The 17796-nt window shown below is 49.8% G+C and overlaps 1 protein-coding gene across 1 annotated transcript in view; it reads left to right on the top strand.

Annotated features, from left to right (window-relative positions):
- PAXIP1 (PAX interacting protein 1) overlaps nt 1–17796 on the top strand; it is a gene marked incomplete at its 3' end in the record, with an annotated part of 51536 nt that overhangs the window by 10402 nt on the left and 23338 nt on the right. The window contains exons 4-6 of the mRNA XM_080701134.1: nt 471–534; nt 7649–7762; nt 12812–13456. Of these exons, the coding sequence (XP_080557260.1) occupies nt 471–534; nt 7649–7762; nt 12812–13456 (823 nt within the window). The remainder of the gene's footprint in view (nt 1–470; nt 535–7648; nt 7763–12811; nt 13457–17796) is intronic.

Here is a 17796-nt window from a genome sequence, read left to right as displayed (position 1 = left end):
CGGCACTGTGCGGGAGTGAGCACACCACAGGACCGAGCACACCACTGTTGTGTTCAGAAAGAGCGAGAAAGTGCTTTGCTTTTGCAATGAGTGCGATGCCATACGTGTATATTCTGTGCACGTGTGTGTGTGTGTGTGTGTGTGTGTGTGTGTGTGTGCTGGTGTGTAAGTGTAGTCAGCTAGCTTCAGGTCAGAGTACTTTCCCTGGGAACGTGTTACACCCATTTCATTTATGGCTTTAGTGGAGAGATTGTATTTTGAAACGTACTTCACTGAAAATTGCTGGGTTCTTCTGTTGTAGGACTTGTGATTATTCCGTCTCCACTCTGCTTAGGTCATCTGAGGCCTGCTCTTTCTGAGTGGTCTTTGTGGGAGGGGAGGAGGGCCTGTCCAGGGGCAGGTAGGGTGTGTATGTTAGTGAAGTACAGGTGCACTGACATTACTCATTGTAATCTTAATAACTAAAACAGAGTAAATGGTTTTTCTCCAGAGTCATGTCAGATTTTTTTTGGGATCACTGCCTGCCTTTCTCAGGTAAGCATGGTTACAGTTTGTCCTCTGTATTTACACATTAGAGTTCTGAGTCTTTATATGATTTCAGTTGTGACTTCTTGTTAACCAGTTTCAGAGAAGCCTTGTACTAAACTGATTACATTCAAAATGAACTTCTGGTACCCTGAAAATGATTTAAATACTTTTAAGATTTAAGGTTTTAAAAGTAAGTAATAGTAGTCTAAAGAAACTATAAAGATTTAAATTTGAATATGAAAAAATATTTAAAATGAAGTTAAATGATGACAAGGAAAATTCAAGGACTGTAGTTAGAATATTTTTATCAATCTGAATGTTGATACAGGTCAGTAGAAAAAAATAGTATGAACTTTAGCTGGCAGTCTGAGAAATGAATATTGAGCTTATGGAGAAAAATGACAGATACTTACAGAACATGTGGTTCTAGTCAGAGACACGAGTGTTTGGTACTGGTTGGGTAGGCGCGAGGTCTGGCGCCGGCCTCTCAGCCTGTGCGGTGCAGCTCGCCTGCAGCAGGTGGTGGGCCAGGAGCTGAGCAGCACCTTTTCTCCTCCCTGGTGCTCTCCTGAGAAACGTGGAAGTGAGGGCAGACTGCTCACATGAGGGTAAAATTGGGTACACGCAGATCACTCTGTGGGATAAAAGTTTAAGAAACTAGCATATATGCTTATGCAATAGATATGTAGCCACTTTAAATTATGTTTATGAAAATATAAAGATGAGGGAAATGTTCTAAGGGGCAACAGCAGGATAGAGCATAAGGATGCATGTTCTTACAGCGTCCGGGTAAAGCACGCGCTGTGGGGCTGGGGTGCTCGTGATGGGCCTCTGGGTAGGGACCGCACTCGGTTATGGTGCTTTGTCCTCCTGACCCCAGCTGTACCACTGTAAACGTTAGGTTGGAATTACTTAAATTCATTTTGAAGTTACATGGAGTCGTTTGTGTAGAATTAGTGGTCACCGCACAGAAAATGTGTAGAGGCGCACTCCCTTCTGCCCGCCCTGGGCGCTGCCATGGGCGCCCTGGCTCTCAGGCCAGGCGGGGTGGGCAGTGTGACTGGGTCCTGTCGCTCCTCCGTGGAGGGCTAGGGAGCCAGGCGAGGCATGGTTACCGCTGCCCGCTGCCAGCCACTTGCAGGCAGACTCCTGTGACGGCTGCTGGTGCCAGCCTGAGTGTGATCCCTCCCTGACCAGGCAGTGCACGTGTGAGCTTAACTCTGTTAACTCTATTCTTATTTTTTGTCTCTGCTAAATTCTGAGTACTTTAAAATTAGGAAAACCTCCTTTTTTGTTCTTGCTTGATGCAGACCCTTAAGAACACAATTTTTTTTATCATTTAACATTTAATATTTGCAAATATATTTATTACAATTTACAGATTAGTTAAGTTATATACAAATAGAATTTTAGCTATAAAATCCCAGTGAACTGGTTACATTTAAATCACTATCTGAATAAGCCAATTTAGGAGTTTTCTAGACCTTTAACTTCACCATCCTTAAATTATAAAAAAATAAAAGCTGATAGTTTTGATTTCAAGTTATAGAAGAACACAAATTTGCCTTTTTTTCTGAACAGGATTTTGTTGGGATTTGTATTTTTCAGTGTTTTTCGTATTTGGTATAAATACATGATCTTTAGGCTTGGCTCAAATGAAAAGCTTTTCATGCTGGGTGCTCTGATAGTTTTTGTTGTTTTCCTTATATTCTCTATGTGTTCCAAAGTTACAATATGCATTTCAGAACAGGTTAAAAGTGAAGATGCCTCCGCACAATCACTGTTTGCACAAGCCGCAGCGAGCTTTTGTGCTGCCCACTGGGCCACACTTTGCTGCTTGGCCTTCTGGGCTCCAGAGCCTCCGCCCACTCCCTAGAAAGGGCAGGCTGCAGTGCGAGAGGAAGCCAGGTCGGCGGAGGGCCGGTGGGCAGGGCCGGGGGCTGCTTTCAGAGCAGGAGGGCCCAGTGGCGTGGGGTCAGCAGAACTGGGAAATCCCAAAGCATCTGAACATTATTAAAATGAACTCTTGAGTTGAACCCCTAGAGAACACTTGAAGAAGACGGCTAGCTGGATTTGACAAAGCGGTGGCATGATGGATGTTAGGTAGGACACGGAGGCGCAGGGTGCACCACACCCCGTCACATGCTGGTCAGCTGCAGGTGAGCGCACGCTGGACAAGGGGCGTCTGTCCAGCTGAGGGAGGCTAGGCTCCACAAGAAAGCGGATCACAGTGGCCCCGGTGCCCTGTGGGACTGGCCACGGACTGAGGGAGGAGTCGGGCACGCTCGGCTGGCCAGTGATGAGTGGAGAGGAGGAGCAGGCCTGTTCCTCCTGTGTCCTGTACTCAGGTTGGTAGAGACTGTTGGGGCCTCAAAACTCAGCTGTATGGGTTTGGCCTTGGTAGAGAAGCCAGCAGGATGCTTCTTCACTTTTTTCTTTTATATTTAACATATGTTTTATGTTAGAAAATTTGGGAAACAATCAATAAACCAGACAGAATTAAAGTCACTTGCCTGGGAGCTGGGAGCATGGCGTAGAGGTCAGGGTGGAGATTAGTCTGACCAGGTAGAAAGTCACAGTTCCAGATGGGAGGAGATTTGCATCTGGCTTAGTGGGTGCAGCATGGAACCCAGCCATGGAGGGGCTGGTGGCTCCGGCTCCGTGGAGGACGCAGTCTGGTGGGTGCCTCCTGCAGGCCCAGGAGCTTGGGCTCCGTCGTGGCTCCTCCATCCCAGGAGCTTCAGGGAAGTGGCGGCCTCCAGGATGGAAGAGAGGAGCCTGGTTTTTGGGGAAGTCAGGGCTGCTTTGAAGCACCAGTTTGGAGTGTAGATGAGCTGTCCAAACCTGGGCACTTGCAGGTAGCATGTCATGAGGGGTTTCCCAGAGCCCAGGCTGAAGAGCAGACTAGCAGAGCAAGCCTCAGCTAACATGTACAGTTGAAGAGGTGTGTGGGGGGAGAGCTCAAGAATAAACAGAGGATGTTGGAGGAGTTAGGCACTATTTTTAGATGTCAGGAGTGAAGTCAGACTTAATCACTTACTTTATTACCGGGAAAGAGCAATCTCCCAGGTAAAGGCTTGGAGCCTGGTGCGTAGTTGTGTGTATTCCTCAGTTGCGTCTTGCCCTAGGAGCAGGAGGAGCGAGAGCCTGGGAGACGACAGCAGGCGCGCCCATGGCTGGGCGAGCACCCTGGGGCTCCGGGGCTCCGCAGGGCCAGGCGTCTAGGTTGAGACAGCGTAGACAGCCTGGGTGGGGGGCTGAGGAAGCTGTGGCCGGCCAGCTGGCTGTGTCTAGGTTCTTAGAGGTAAGACAGTGTATGGTGGCCTGGGAGGGGCCCTGCTGGCTCTCCGACGCCTAGACGAAAGGGAGAGTTTTGTCCAGGAGTTGATGCATCCACGGCAGTGGCCGTGTCTGGGCAGGAAGGGGAACTTAGCACGATCTTTGGTGGCACTTGATACCCTTTCAGCAAGTCATTAGAGAAGTAGACCAGAATTCAGGATCAGTCTGATGCTTATGGGTCATTTGCTACATTACTATAATTTGTCGCTTAGTGTGATGGACTGAAGCCTCCAGTGTGGTGGAGTAGAATATAAAGCTCTTCTTCTTTTGGTACTGGGGATGGAACCCAGGGGCATTCTACCTCTATTTTTTTTATTCTTTATTTTGAAACAGGGTCTCCCTGAGTGACAAAGGGCCTAAGTAGTTGAGGCTGGCCGCGAACCACAATCCTCCAGTCTCAGCCTCCCTCCCCCCTCGAGATGCTGGGATTACAAGTGTGCACCACCATGCCTGGCATATAAAGCTCTTCTTGAAATCCAGAAAATTTTTTTAGGAATGGGAAGATTTTATTTGATAGTTGCGTATGTAAAGAAGCCCTGCAAATTTTACTTTAAGGAGAGTGTACTGGGAACGCTAATACCTTGTGGTTGCTAAGAAATGCTAACTTGGTTTTAAGATACATTGACAGTCACACATGGAATGTGCAATGCAGGGCCTTGGGTCCAGCACGTTTTCAACAAGCACTTCTGTGCAGCAGGTGCCAAGCAAAAGAGCACATGTTCATCATGCAGCTCCTTCCCCGTCAACCCACAGTCCAGAGGGTGAGGGGTGAACAGACACAGTGCGCTGGGACTCTCAGGGATACAAGTGGGTGCCGCGTACAGACGGGAGCAGGCCCAGTGGTCAGTTCTGCACTGGTTGGAATCTGTCGAAGGACCTGCACGTCTCTGCTCCCAGGAACACCTGTACACGCACACCAGCCAGGACCACCTCACCAAAGGACTGTTTGCTTGGTGGTTCTCAGTGACCTTCTGTCTTTTCCCGTCAGGGTGTTGACACAAGCTGGAGCTCTTTGTTGGAGTCTTCCAGAGCTCTCCAGGGAGAGGTAGGGAAGGGAGCTTGTGGCAGCAGAAGTTGGGAAGCACAGAGACCACCCGCCTTCTTCTGAGCCGGTATTGATGCAGGCCGAGGCCTTTGTTGTAATGTGCGGGGTAGGTTTGGGGAACAGGTCGAGAGTCCGATGGAGAGCCTGGCCAGGTCACAACTTAAACCTAGAAGCCAAAGTGGAAGGTCCTTTCCATCGTGTCTCAATCAACAAATATTTCTTGACTGCCTACCCATGTGCCTTGCGCTGTACTAGGTCCTGGGACAGCCGCCAGAGCAGCGTAGGACTTTACGACCCTGGCTTTTAGTAAGTAGTGTTGTGACGTAAGGGAGGCTGGGCCAGGAGAAAGCAGGTAAGCTAGAGTCAAAGGCTTGTCTTTGGGGCTGGGAGGCCTGGAGTAGAGGAGGGTGCTTTCGATGGGCTGGAGGAGGCATTTATTCCCGGGGAGCAGATGAGGTGCTGTCCTGTGCTTCTCGGTGCTGAGAGCCGAGCGGGGGAGCAGGGAGCCTAAGACTTGTGCACACCTTGTTGGGGTGCGGTGGGATCCGTCGTCGGAGCTGCATCCTGCAGGAGGAGCTGTGGCCCGGGGAGCCCGCACAGGAAAGGCTTAGCATGTTGGAGGAAGCGTCTTTGGAAGTGGCTGGAGTTGGAGGTCCCTGCGTGGCAGCATTTGCTAGCAGGAGCCAGACAGAGCAGGAAGCGTTCTAGGGCCCCAGCCTAGCACACCGAAGAGATGGCAGGATGAAGTTGGCATGGTAGAAAGATGGCTTTTAAAAGGGAAAAATCAGCCGGGCGTGGTGGCGCACGCTTGTAATCCCCGCGCTTGGGAGGCTGAGACAGGAGGATCGCACAGGTTTGAAGCCAGCCACAGCTACTGAGTGAGGCTCTCAGCAACTTAGTGAGACCCTGTTTCCAAATAAAGTATAAAATAGGTCTGGGAATATGGCCCGGAGGTAGAAAGCCCCTGGGTTCCACCCTCAGTGACACACACACACACACACACACACACACACACACACACACACACTTTTTTTTTTTAAAGAGAAAAATCACTTCCCCAGATAGAAAATTAGTGCTATTGAAAAATTGGAAAATACAGAAAAGTATAAAAATGTCCCCATAATCCTGTAACCCCCAGCAGCTTGTTAAAATTTTGGTGTGGAAAGAGCATTCCTGGTTACGCTGAGGCGGGCCGTGGAGTGACTTGGAGGGACGCGCTGAGTGTTAGTGCAGAGGCGTTGATGAGCCTGGGTCCGGGGTTCTCCAGGTTGATTGAGCTGGCTGCTGCAGACAGCTGTTAGCCCAGCTCTCCGCACTCCTCGCTCTGCTCCTCCACGGCGCAGTGCTCCCGTCTAGCTGCTGCCTGACACAGGCAGACGGGCTAGCATGTCTCGCCAGCGGGCCCAGCCCCGGCAAGAGGCATACCCAGAGTATGTGTTAAACTTCATTTCTAATAAAGATCATACAATGACTCATTAGATTAAGTTTTCTTCTGTAATTAAATCTTAATTCTCTAAAGGCTACAAGATAAAAACATTTTTTGTGAAAGCTTCTAGTAAATGTAACCTGCTCTTAGGAAATAGGACACTGAGTTAGTTACTAGAGATACAGTGATTTTCAGAGCGCCTGGAACAGTGGAGTGTTCTTGCTAGTCACAGAGCAGTGCGGGGTTCACCTGATTTCTAGGAGCATTTGAAAGACGATGAGAAGCAGAATGTCCGCGCGGTGGCAAGCCGTGCACGAGGAACTAACGAGAAGTACTTTATAAAGTCAGCTTGAGAAAGCTCCGGGTTTTCAACACTCACGATCCTCAGCATAGAATAAATTCACTCAGAAAAAATTCACATCGTTTATATGATTATCTAAGAATTAATGCTCACAACACTATTTCCCTTAACTGTTTCGTTTGCTTTTTAGACTCTAAAATTTAAAATTTTAAGAAATTTTATTTGACTTACCCAGAAGTAGCAGCTCTTGAGAAGCACTATAGAACCGTGGAGACAGAGCAGACCTAGACCTGGGTGCAGACAGACCTAGCTTTGAGGCCGGGTTTTGCAGTGTGGAGGTGTAATTTAGCGGGTTTCCTTGCCTTTAGAATACAGTGGTGAGTTCTGCTCCCATGGTGCTGGCTGGGATTAGGGGTCTGTGGGGCACTTGGCACAGTTCCTGGCACATAGTAGGCAGGCAATAAATGATTGCTGTGTTACCATCACAGCAAAAGCCTGCTTTATGCAGAGCCCTTTACTTGGAGTATTTATTTCACCTGAGCAAGCATAAGAATTACTCTTTTTATGCTTGCCTTATTTCTCTTTGCATTAAATGATATTTGCTTTCTCCTGATATTATAAACCACTGTGTTAACGTTTTATTTTTTCCATACCATAATTAGTATTTGTTGCTCATTAGTTTTGAGAAGCTCCTTGTAGCTATTGACACTGCTGTTGTATTTCAACATTTTCAAAATGGCAGAGGTGGAAGCTGGAGTGGGACGCTAGCTCTTCCTGCCCGTTTTCTCTTTGGAATGTGGATACAAATGTTTTATTCATTTGACGACCAGAGAGGACTTGTGAGCCTGCCTCGAGAGGGGCAACGCCGAGTGCTTACTTCCACCGTAGCTTAGGTTAATGTGGATGAATAAGGAGGAGAGTGGATGAGCTGTTGCGCTGTGCCCTGTGCCAGCGTTTGTTAAGTGCACACACGGCGACTGCGGTGAAAGCTGCTTCTCTCTGCCGCCAGGTGTCCGCTGCAGACAGGAGCGCCCTGTGGGCTCTGGTCACATTCCACGGCGGGAGCTGCCAGCTGAGCCTCAACAAGAAGTGCACGCACTTGGTCGTGCCGGAGCCCAAGGGGGTAAGTTCTCCGCGTGCGCCGCTGGCCGCCTGCGTCCGCACACGCCGCCGCAGCAGCCACGTCGCGGTTTCTGGGCTGCTTCCACGCTGCCGACGCCGTGTTCAAAACCTCGTCCCGCTGGCCTAGGTCGCTCGTGTCCAGGTTCCTTCTTCAAGAGACGTGACCTGACTGTACACGATAGGAGCCAAATAAGACTCCAGTCACAAAGAAATCTGGGTTTATTTTATAGGGAAAATAGAAGTTTTCTATCTTTAGAAATTCCTTTCAAATTTTATAAAATTTCAGTTTATTTGTGAAAACAATATTTTTAGTAGCCATCACATTGATTTTGGGAGTGCTAGAGATGAAAATCTTGGCCTGGGTGCACAGTAAACCCATACTTTACTACTGAGCTACCCCAGAGAATTTTTTCAAATGGCCTTCTACTGCCAGTTATGGTGGCACATGCCTGGAATCCCAATACTTTGGAGGCTGAAACAAGAGGATCGCAGATTGGAGGAAAGCCTCAGGAAGTAGTGAGGCTCTCATCAGCCTAGTGAGGCCTTGTTTCCAAATAAGAAATAAAATAGGGTTGGGAGTGTAACTCGGAGGTAGAGTGTCCCTGGGTTCAAACCCTAGTATCTAAAAAACAAAAAACCAAGAAAAAGAGGCCTGCTACCAGATATAATTATAAACATACCTTTGGTAAGGTTTTTGATACACTTACTTAATCTAGGGTATACAAACACTACTTATTTTTTTTTTCTTGCGGGTGTGGGGATGGAACCCAGGGGCATTCAACCTCCGAGTTACACCCCCTCCCCTATTTTTTTTTTTTTTTTTTTTTATTCTTTATTTTGAAACCGGGTCTCACTGAGTTGCAGAGGGCCTCACTAAGTAGCTGAGGCTGTCTGCGAACCGCGATCCTCCGGTCTCAGCCTCCCGAATGCTGGGATTACGAGCATGTGCCACCACGCCTGGCCAAACACTCCATTTGAGAAGTGTGGTCACTCACCTGTAAGCACTGGTGTGGCCACAGGGATTTGGGTCCTCACAAGGGGTCCTTGGGCCTTGTTAGAAATGCAGGTTGTCAGCAGGGCGTGGTGGTGCATACTTGTAATCCCAGTACTTGGAAGGCTGAGACAGGAAGATGTTGGTACACGGCCAACCTCAGCTACTTAGTGAGGCTCTCTGCAACTTAGACCCTGTTTCACAATAAAGAATAAAAGATAGGGCTGGGGGTGTAGCTTGGAGGTAGAAAAGGCCCGTGGGTTCAATCCCTAGTATGCAGCAAAAAAAAAAAAAAAAAAAAGGAAAGGAAGAGAAATCCAGGTTGTCCAGGCCCTTCGTAGAAGATTTTCTGAAGCCCAGCAGTCCATTTTTGAACAGGCGCTCGTGGTCCTGATGCTGCAGAAGTTGAAGACTGCCACAGTGTGCAAAGTAGCGTTCTCTCTCCCTTGAACAAATTTTCGTATTACTTTTGAGAGTCAAGTTTAGTGTGCTTATAGTTAACTGGTCTTCTGATTAGCTAGTGTCTCCACATAGCAGCCGCCGACCTCCCATTTTTAGGTTGCTTTGATCTGAATGGGTATCGTCAGCATACTGTCTGGGTGCACTGAGTCACGGTGCAGAAAGCAGTGGCTGCCCGCGGCAGAGCGCAGTGAGGGGCTCGCCTCTGAATGGCTGGCGTGGACTTGGGCTCAGCATCCCCAGAGCTGGGTGTACTTGGTACTGGCAAGTCTGGCAGCTTAGTGGGTCAGAAGCTCCCAGAGGAGACCTCTGAAGACTCAAAATGCTACTTTGTGTGTGTGTGTGTGGTCCTGGGGATGGAACCCCTCTCAGCTGCACCCCCAGCCCTATTTTTTATTCTTTATTTTGAAACTGGGTCTCACTGAGTTGCAGAGGCCTCACTAAGTAGCTGAGGCTGTCCTTCAATTGCGATCCTCCTGTCTCAGTCTCTCAAATGCTGTGATTACAAGTCATTTAAATTTTTTTTTTTTTTTTTTTTTTTTTTTTGGTGGCACTGGGGTTCCTGGAAGCCCTTCTACCTCCAGTCTACACTCCCAGACCTATTTTTATATTTTTTTTATTTGGGAACAGGGTCTCGTAAGCCAGCGTGGATGGCTTCGAACCAGCGCGATCCTCCTGTCTCCGCCTCCCAAGCGCGGGGATTACAAACGTGCGCCACCATGCCCGGCTAGTAGCTAGTTTGAAGGAGAAATGAACACTTTTGTGAGTGAACACTTCTAAAGAGTTGGTTAGAACTGTGTGAATAGAGTAGGTTTGTCAAGGCTCTTATATTTATTTTTTTATTTTTGTGGTACTGGAGGTGGAACCCAGGGGCTTTTCTACCTCTGGGCTATACTCCCAGACCTAGTTTATACTTTATTTGGAAACAGTCTCACTAAGTTGTGGAGAGCTTCACTGAGTAGCTGAGGCTGGCTTTGAACCTATGCGATCCTCCTGTCTCAGCCTCTCAAGTGCTGGGATTCCAAGCGTGAGCTACCACTTCCAGCTGTCAAAGCTGTTCTAAAGTACAGTTTGACCTTTCAATTCTAAAACCCTACCTCAACATTGTTTTTCCCTCCAAAGATATTTTGTTTATAAATCCTTAGTAACTCCTTGAATTTTGGGGTATAATATGTGTTTTTTAAAGTTAATTCATATATTTATTTGTTCATTTGTGATACTAAGGATTGAAGTACTTACTGACTTTAGAATAATTTTTAAAATATACGTAAGCCGGGTGTGGTGGCGCATGCTTGTAATCCCAGCATTCGGGTTAAGACAGGAAGATCACAGTTTGTGGACAGCCTCAGCTACTTAGGCCCTTGCAACTCAATGAGACCCTGTTTCAAATAAAGAATAAAAAATAGGGCAGGGGTGTAGCTCTAAGAACTAATTCAATATAGACATTTCCTCTGTTATGGTAAAACTTATTAAAAGTAGACTTTATGTGTGCTGATGATAAAAATACTAATGATTAGCAGTCATGCCCACAGCATACCAGGCAGCATGCTGGCCACCATGAATAAAGAAATACGGACCCTACCCCTTTTTCTATAGCACACACCCCTCGCCATGCCTGAATCATTGTTAAGAAACCATAGTGCCATCCAGACATCATGGCACACACTTGTAATTCTTGTACTTGGGAAGCTGAGACACAGGAGAATCACAGGTTTAAGGTCTGCCTCATCAATTTAATAATGCCCTCAGCATCTTAGTGTGAGACCCTGCTTCAAATTTAAATTTAAAAGGGGCTGGGAGTCTAGCTTGTGAAACACCCTGGGTTCAATCCCCAGTGCCACAAAACAAAACACCATAAAGCCCATGTGTAAAATGAACAAAGGCAGGTATTCATGAAAAGTGTGTAGGATTTCTGAGTGCAAAGCACAGCTACTCTGGAAGACAGGGAAATAGTGAGCTCGCTATGTGTGTGCCACATGATACTTATACATAGAATTATCACAGACATTCCAGCCACAAAACGATGAGCATTGTGTGTTGTAAAGACGACATAGAAACCTTAGTGACAGGTTTTCCAATAGAATTCAATGCTTTCATTAAGTTATTTTATTCCAGTACTGGGGATGGAACCCAGGGACATTCTACCTCCGAGCTGCACCCCAGCTCTGTTTTTTATTCTTTATTTTGAAACAGGGTCTCACTGAGTTGCAGAGGGCCTCACTAAGTAGCTGAGGCTGGCCGTGAACTGCGATCTCCTGTCTCAGCCTCCCAAATGCTGGGATTACAGGCGTGCGCCACCACGCCCGGCTCTTCAGTAAGTTCTCGAATACTATAAAGCGGAAATAAGCTCTTCAGTAAGTTCTCGAATACTATAAAGCGGAAATAAGCACCTCTGGCGTTTGGGCAGCTGTGGACAGGACACAGCCCACTAGTTCCTTGCCTGTGCAGGTGTTTGGTGGCGCGACACAGCACATTGTCTTAGGCTTATCCTCCGCTGTGAGACATCTGGCTCTCTGGAGCTCCGCACCCCTGCACCTGCCCACCTCCTCAGTCTTTAACACAGACAAAGTGAGGTCCTTACTCACCCCCCAAACTGGAGGCAGTGCTGACGGCTCCTCTTAATAGTACTGAGATAAATCATCTCAGCCAACATCAAAGAACCCAGAATGAACAGGACCGGCACTTGTGCCTGTGTCTGTTACCTCTTCGAAGCAGTGTTGCTGCTGGGCCATGCCAGACCACGCCTCCTCGGTGCAGTGGAAGGCTGTGATTCCTACTGAAGCTCCCGGCTGCCGAGTGAACTGCAGGGGCCTTGTGCTCTGGCCTCGTCTAGGTGTGGAAGTACATGGCTTCAGGTTGATTTATGTTATGATTCGCTTTTTTTTTGTGGTACTGGGGTAGAACTCAGGAGCTCTCTACCTCTGAGCTACACCTCCAGACCTATTGTATTATTTTATTTTGAAATAGGGTCTCACTAAGTTACAGATGGCTTTTTCACTAAGTGGCTGAGGCTGGCCAAGAACCTGCCATTCTCCTGTCATAGCCTTCCAAGTAGAAGTACTGGGATTACAACTACTATGCCTGGCTTAGCTATTTTGTTTTTTATTTTATTACTTTGTCTGTGACATATACAATATAATTAAGTAACCACAATATTTGAAATTAAATTTCTTTTAAGTGACTGAGGCTTGCTGGTGCAGTGGTATACTCGGTAATCCCAATACTTAAGAGGCTGAGACAGGAGGAACACAGGTTTGAGGTCAGTCTCAGCAACTTAGTGAGACCATTTCAAAATTAAAAATTAAAAAGGCTGAAGTGTAGCTCAGAGGTAGAATGTCCCTGAGCTCAATTCCCGGTACCAAAAAACAAAGTTAAGTTTTACAGTTTTCTGTAGGATTTCTAGGTGGACTTGTATATTTACAGTGTCACTTCAAGTAAATTTAAATGTTCAAATGACCTCCGGGGATGCTGTCAGTAGCTGAGGCATCCTGCTGAGCTGGCCTGTGGGCGTGCGGGTGGGCAGGGGCGCCTCCTGGCACCTCTGGGAGGGCGCGGCGACACTGATGGCTCTGTTGTGCTGTGCTGGCGCTTTCCCCACAGGAGAAGTACGAATGTGCCGTGACGCGAGCGAGTGTTAGAATCGTGACTCCTGACTGGGTCCTGGACTGCGTGTCTGAGAAGACCAGGAAGGACGAGGCGTTCTATCACCCCCGCTTGATCATCTACGAGGAGGAGCAGGAGGAGGAGGAGGAGGAGGAGGAGGAGGAGGAGGAGGAGGAGGAGGAGCAGGACTCCCAGAACGACGGCAGCACAGAGGAGAAGTCGAGCCCGGCCAGTTCTCAGGAAGGCTCTCCTCCTGGGGACCGGCACTTCTCCCCCAGGCCTAGCACCGAGACATCCAAAGGGGAGCTGATGTTTGACGACTCCTCAGACTCGTCGCCTGAAAAGCAGGAGCGGAATTTAAACTGGACGCCTGCCGAAGTGCCGCAGCTCGCCACGGCGAAGCGCAGGCTGCCGCAGGGCAAGGAGCCCGGCCTCATTAACCTGTGTGCCAATGTCCCGCCCGTGCCCGGCAGCGTCCTCTCCCCTGACGTCCGGGGTGGCTTGATGGCTTCCGGACAAAGTCTCCCAAATTCTGAACGATCAGAAATGATAGCTACTTGGAGTCCAGCCGTGCGGACACTGAGAAATATTACTAATAATGCTGACATTCAGCAGGTTAACCGACCGTCAAATGTAGCGCATGTAAGTGTATTGGGTGTGAGAGCTGAAGCTCACGTCTCTTTCTGTATGCTTTCTGTTAGAGTTTCTGCTTCTTGAGGCCAAGTAGCCTTTGGACTGTCTTCACTTGGAGAGAGCTTGTTTCACAGTCGTGTATAGGCACAGGTACAGTCAGTGCCAGGGAGCGACCTCCGGGCCCTGGTCGACCCCTCGTGCTTCTCAGGATGGGTCCCTGTTGGAAACAGCATGGGACTGTTTCCTGTCCTCTGCTCCATTGTGCGACAGGGACCTGTTCATGGGGTGGAGAGCGAAGGCCGCCGAGCAGAGCCCGGGTACCAGGTCGGAGTGCTGTCCCTCCAGGGCTCTGCTCACATGGTTTAAAATTAGCGCTGGCAGCAACGAGACGATGCTTACCAGCTGTTCCTGACCAGCGTGTGAGGAACTTGCTGGCAAATAAATGGCCTCCGTTAAGCATCTTTATTCACTGCAGACCTGAGTTCAGCGTAGTTTGCGAAAGAGAGCTCACAGGTACGGGATGGATCTTAAGTGTTTCAAGTAGATACTTTTCAACAAAGGGAGAAGGTATGAGATGCCGAGTCGCTCACGGTTTGCTTTGTTTTGAGCCTCCGGCATAAAATGCTCTTGTTCTAGTAGAGAAAGCAGACAGCAGGCGGCGAGCAGGACAGCACTGGTGGTGGCCGTGTTCTGAAGAAAGTAGCCGGGTCCTGTGGCAGTAGCAGTTTTAGATGAGGTGGTCAGGGAGAGCCTGTTACGGCATGCGGTGCTGTAAACCAGGGTCGAATCGCGAGCCTGCAGCGGGGACCGAGGCCGAGAGTTCCAGGGAGCTGCGGCCACAGAGACCCACGTGCTGTGAGTGGGGGGTGATGAGCGTGAGCCTGCCGCGTGGCCAGTGCCAGGAGACGTGCGAGGGCCTTGTCGTGGAGGCCGTGCAGAGTGCGGGCTGCTGTACTGGATGGCTCTGGGGCTTTGAGCAGGGTGAGGTTCACCAGGGCCACATAAACAGAGTGGGTAGAGGCAGGAAGGGAAGCCGGGAGAGAGAGGCTGTCAGTCAAGGCGTAGGGGTGGAGCCAGCCTGCTGGTGCTTCCTCTGTAAAGGGGGAAGTTCCTTTCCAGGTAGGTTGGGGGCATCACGCATCCAGCAAGATGTCTTCTCAGTGGGTACAGGGGTCTGACTCTCATTAAAGGGCTTGACTAGTGGCGAGGGAACCAGAGGAAACTGCCGCTTGACACTGAAACAGGGCAGAATGTGCAGGGAGCCAGGGCAGAGCAGAAGAGGACTGGAGGGCCACCTGAACAGCTCCACACCAGAGCCAGCCTGGGAGCTTGTCCCCGGCAGCGACAGCCCTTCTGTGGCTCCCCTGTGCTGGCACTCTCACACTTCAGATTTTTATTTTCTGTGTAGCTGTTCAGCGTCCAGGGTGTAGGGACAGTCTGAAGCAGGACCCAGTGTTTTCTTTTTTTGTTGTTTTTGGTGGTACTGGGGTTCCTGGAAGCCCTTCTACCTCCGGGCTACACTCCCAGACCTTTTTTTTTATATTTTATTTGGAAACAGGGTCTCTCAAGCCAGCGCGGCTGGCTTCGAACCTGTGCGATCCTCCTGTCTCCGCCTCCCAAGCGCAGGGATTACAAGTGTGTGCCACCATGCCCAGCTAGGACCCAGTGTTTTCAAACATGCCCTTGCCCCAGGAGTTGGGGGATTTGAAGATGACCTGATAGGAGGTGGTAACAAGAGCCATTGCTCCTTTACTGTGTTTTCTAATGGCATTTGCTTTAAGTCCTTTTTGGTTAAGGATTCTTAGGAACTCCCTCCTCCCTGGGTTATGCAGTGGGTATCGGTAGGTAGTACATGGTTCTTGAAACGGTGGACGGGGTGGTGTCCAGAGCAAGATATCCTTGGCTGTTAGGAGGAAAGGCATATGTGAAGAGAGTGGGCAGGTGCAGGAGGGCCGGGATCTGAGGGAGAGCAGCGATTCAGCACTTGGGCAGCCAGCTCTGCTTTTGAAACCCTCTCCTGAGAGGAGCTGGCTGCTCAGCTCTGCTCTGGGGGTGGATGGTGGGAGATCCAGGATCCAGGATTGGAGGATCCCTGGGACAGTGCAGGTGCAAAGCTTTTCAGCACAGTAGGGCACAGGCTGTGTTAAGGCTGGTTTGCGACCAGCCTCAGCAACTTGGTGAGGCCCTCCCCAACTTGGTGAGACCCTGTTTCAAAAGTAAGAGGATGAAATAGGTCTGGGGATGTAGCTGAGAGGTAGGCTGCTCCTGGGTTCAGCCCCTGGTACCACAAATAAAAGAAATACCTGCCGAGTGCAGGTGTCCCGCAGAGGTCTGGGTGGGGCCTCCCAAGGGTGAAGAAAGCGCCCTGGCCTTCCAGGTGGGGAGTTGGGCCACGGCAGACGCGTCCCAGTTCGCCGGGTAAGCCTGGCCTCCCTCAGCCCTCGAGGTGACCTCCCGCGCAGCTGCAGGCCCTCAGGAAGAGCAGGGCTAAAGGCCAGCCTCTGTCCCGGTGTCCCTCTGCCCTCCTGGCACCGCCTGCTGGTTTGTGCGGGGCCGTCCCTTGGAGGCCCCCTTGGCCGGGTGGCTGACGGGGGCTCAGCCCGCTGGTCGTGCAGGCAGCGTTCCCTTCCTGTGAGCTGTCGGTTCTCATGGTGTTTACTTCTGAGGGTGAAGTACACATGCAAACTAAAAGGCTGCCAGATGACAGGGAAGGGGCCTCCTCACCCTCGGCCGCTTACTCTTGCGGAGGCAGCTGTGCACAGGCAGGGGACCCCGGCTACTGCCACTCCTCGGCGCTCAGCCGCCACTGGCCGCTTGAGCTGGTTTGTGGAGGGCTGGGGATTTTCCCTTTACTTTATTGGGGTTTTTGGGATGTACTCTCAATGATTTCTTACACTTGTTTTCATGGTCATCAGAAGTCTTTCAAAATTTTGTTGAGCAGAGTTCATCAGATAACATGTTCCTTTTGCTTTATTCAGTGCAGTTCAGGAGGTAATGATGAGACTGAGCAGTGTCACGCTTGATGGGCCTCCGCTGGCCCTGGCCCGCGCGCCTGCCCGCCAGCACACTCAGGCCTCTCGGCCAGCTCCTCATGGAGAGGAGGAAACCGAAGGGACCACTGTGGCCCTGGTGGTCTGTCCAGCTTCAAGCATACATTTTTGCTCCATCCAAAGAGCTCAGTCTATTGTGTGAGAGTGTGTGGTAGCTGGGCGTGGTGGCGCACACTTGTAATCCCCGCGCTTGGGAGGCTGAGACAGGAGGATCGCACAGGTTCGAAGCCAGCCTCAGCTACTTAGTGAGACCCCGTTTCCAAATAAAATATAAAATGGGTGTGGGAGTATAGCCCAGAGGTAGAAAGCCTCTGGGTTCCACCCCCAGTACCACCAAAAAATAAAAAAGAGTGTGTGATGATGGGTTCGGTACTAGGGTTGGAACCCAGGGGTAGTCTATCTCCAAACTACACTCCCAGCCCCGTTTTGTTCTTTATTTTGAAACCAGTCTTAACCAAGTAACTGAGATCCTCCTGTCTCAGCCTCCCAAGTACTGGGATTACAAACATGTGCCACAACGTCTGGCTTGAGCTGGGTCTTTTTTGAGGAAGGATAATTTGCCAGCTGTAATGCTCTTCTAGGGGTAAAGTTTGCTGTTTAAGCAGACCAGTGGGCGGGGTGTGGTGGCACATGCTTGTAATTCCAGCAATCTGGAGGCAGAGACCAGAGGATCACAGTTCTTGCTTGGACAGCCTCAGCTACTTAGCGAGGCCCTTCTCAACCCAGACTCTGTTTCAAAAAATAATAAAGATTTAAATAGGGCTGAGGGTGTAGCTCGGAGATATAATACCCCTGGGTTCCATCCCCAGTACCCTCCAAAACAAAACAAAGAGCTGTGTTGGGTTCATCTGTTCCTCTATATGCCACATGCGCTACACAGATTGGGCACAGTGGGGCCTGGGTGCTGAGCCGGGCCTCTGTGCAGGCTGCTCCTGGCATTAGACTTGAGCCTCCCACTTTGGTGTGGAGGTGGCCCCTGGGGACCTTCATTGGCTGGGGCCACTGGACAGGAGGAGGTGAAGGTGGCATTGGAAAGGAGGTTTGGGTGGGGCTGTGTCTGGCCCCACAAGCCTCAAGCCCGGTGATTCCCAGTGCCACCTTGATCCCGGGTGGGGAAGGGCATGGAGAGGTACTGCACACTGCCCTGGGCACCCCGGGACGGGCAGAACTCTGCCATTTTGTGTAGGTTTTGCTGTTCTGTCGCTCAGCTCTAAATCCCAGCAGCCATGAGTCTTGTCAGCTGCAGTTCATTTTGCAGCATATAGGAATTTCCTTGCTTTATTGACGGTGGTGGCACAA

The sequence above is a fragment of the Muscardinus avellanarius genome, assembly GCF_963383645.1.
Source record: "Muscardinus avellanarius genome assembly, chromosome: 9".
Taxonomy (NCBI): Eukaryota; Metazoa; Chordata; class Mammalia; order Rodentia; family Gliridae; genus Muscardinus; species Muscardinus avellanarius.
The sequence above is the reverse complement of the archived record's forward strand: the minus strand, read 5'-3'. Positions and strand labels throughout refer to the sequence as shown.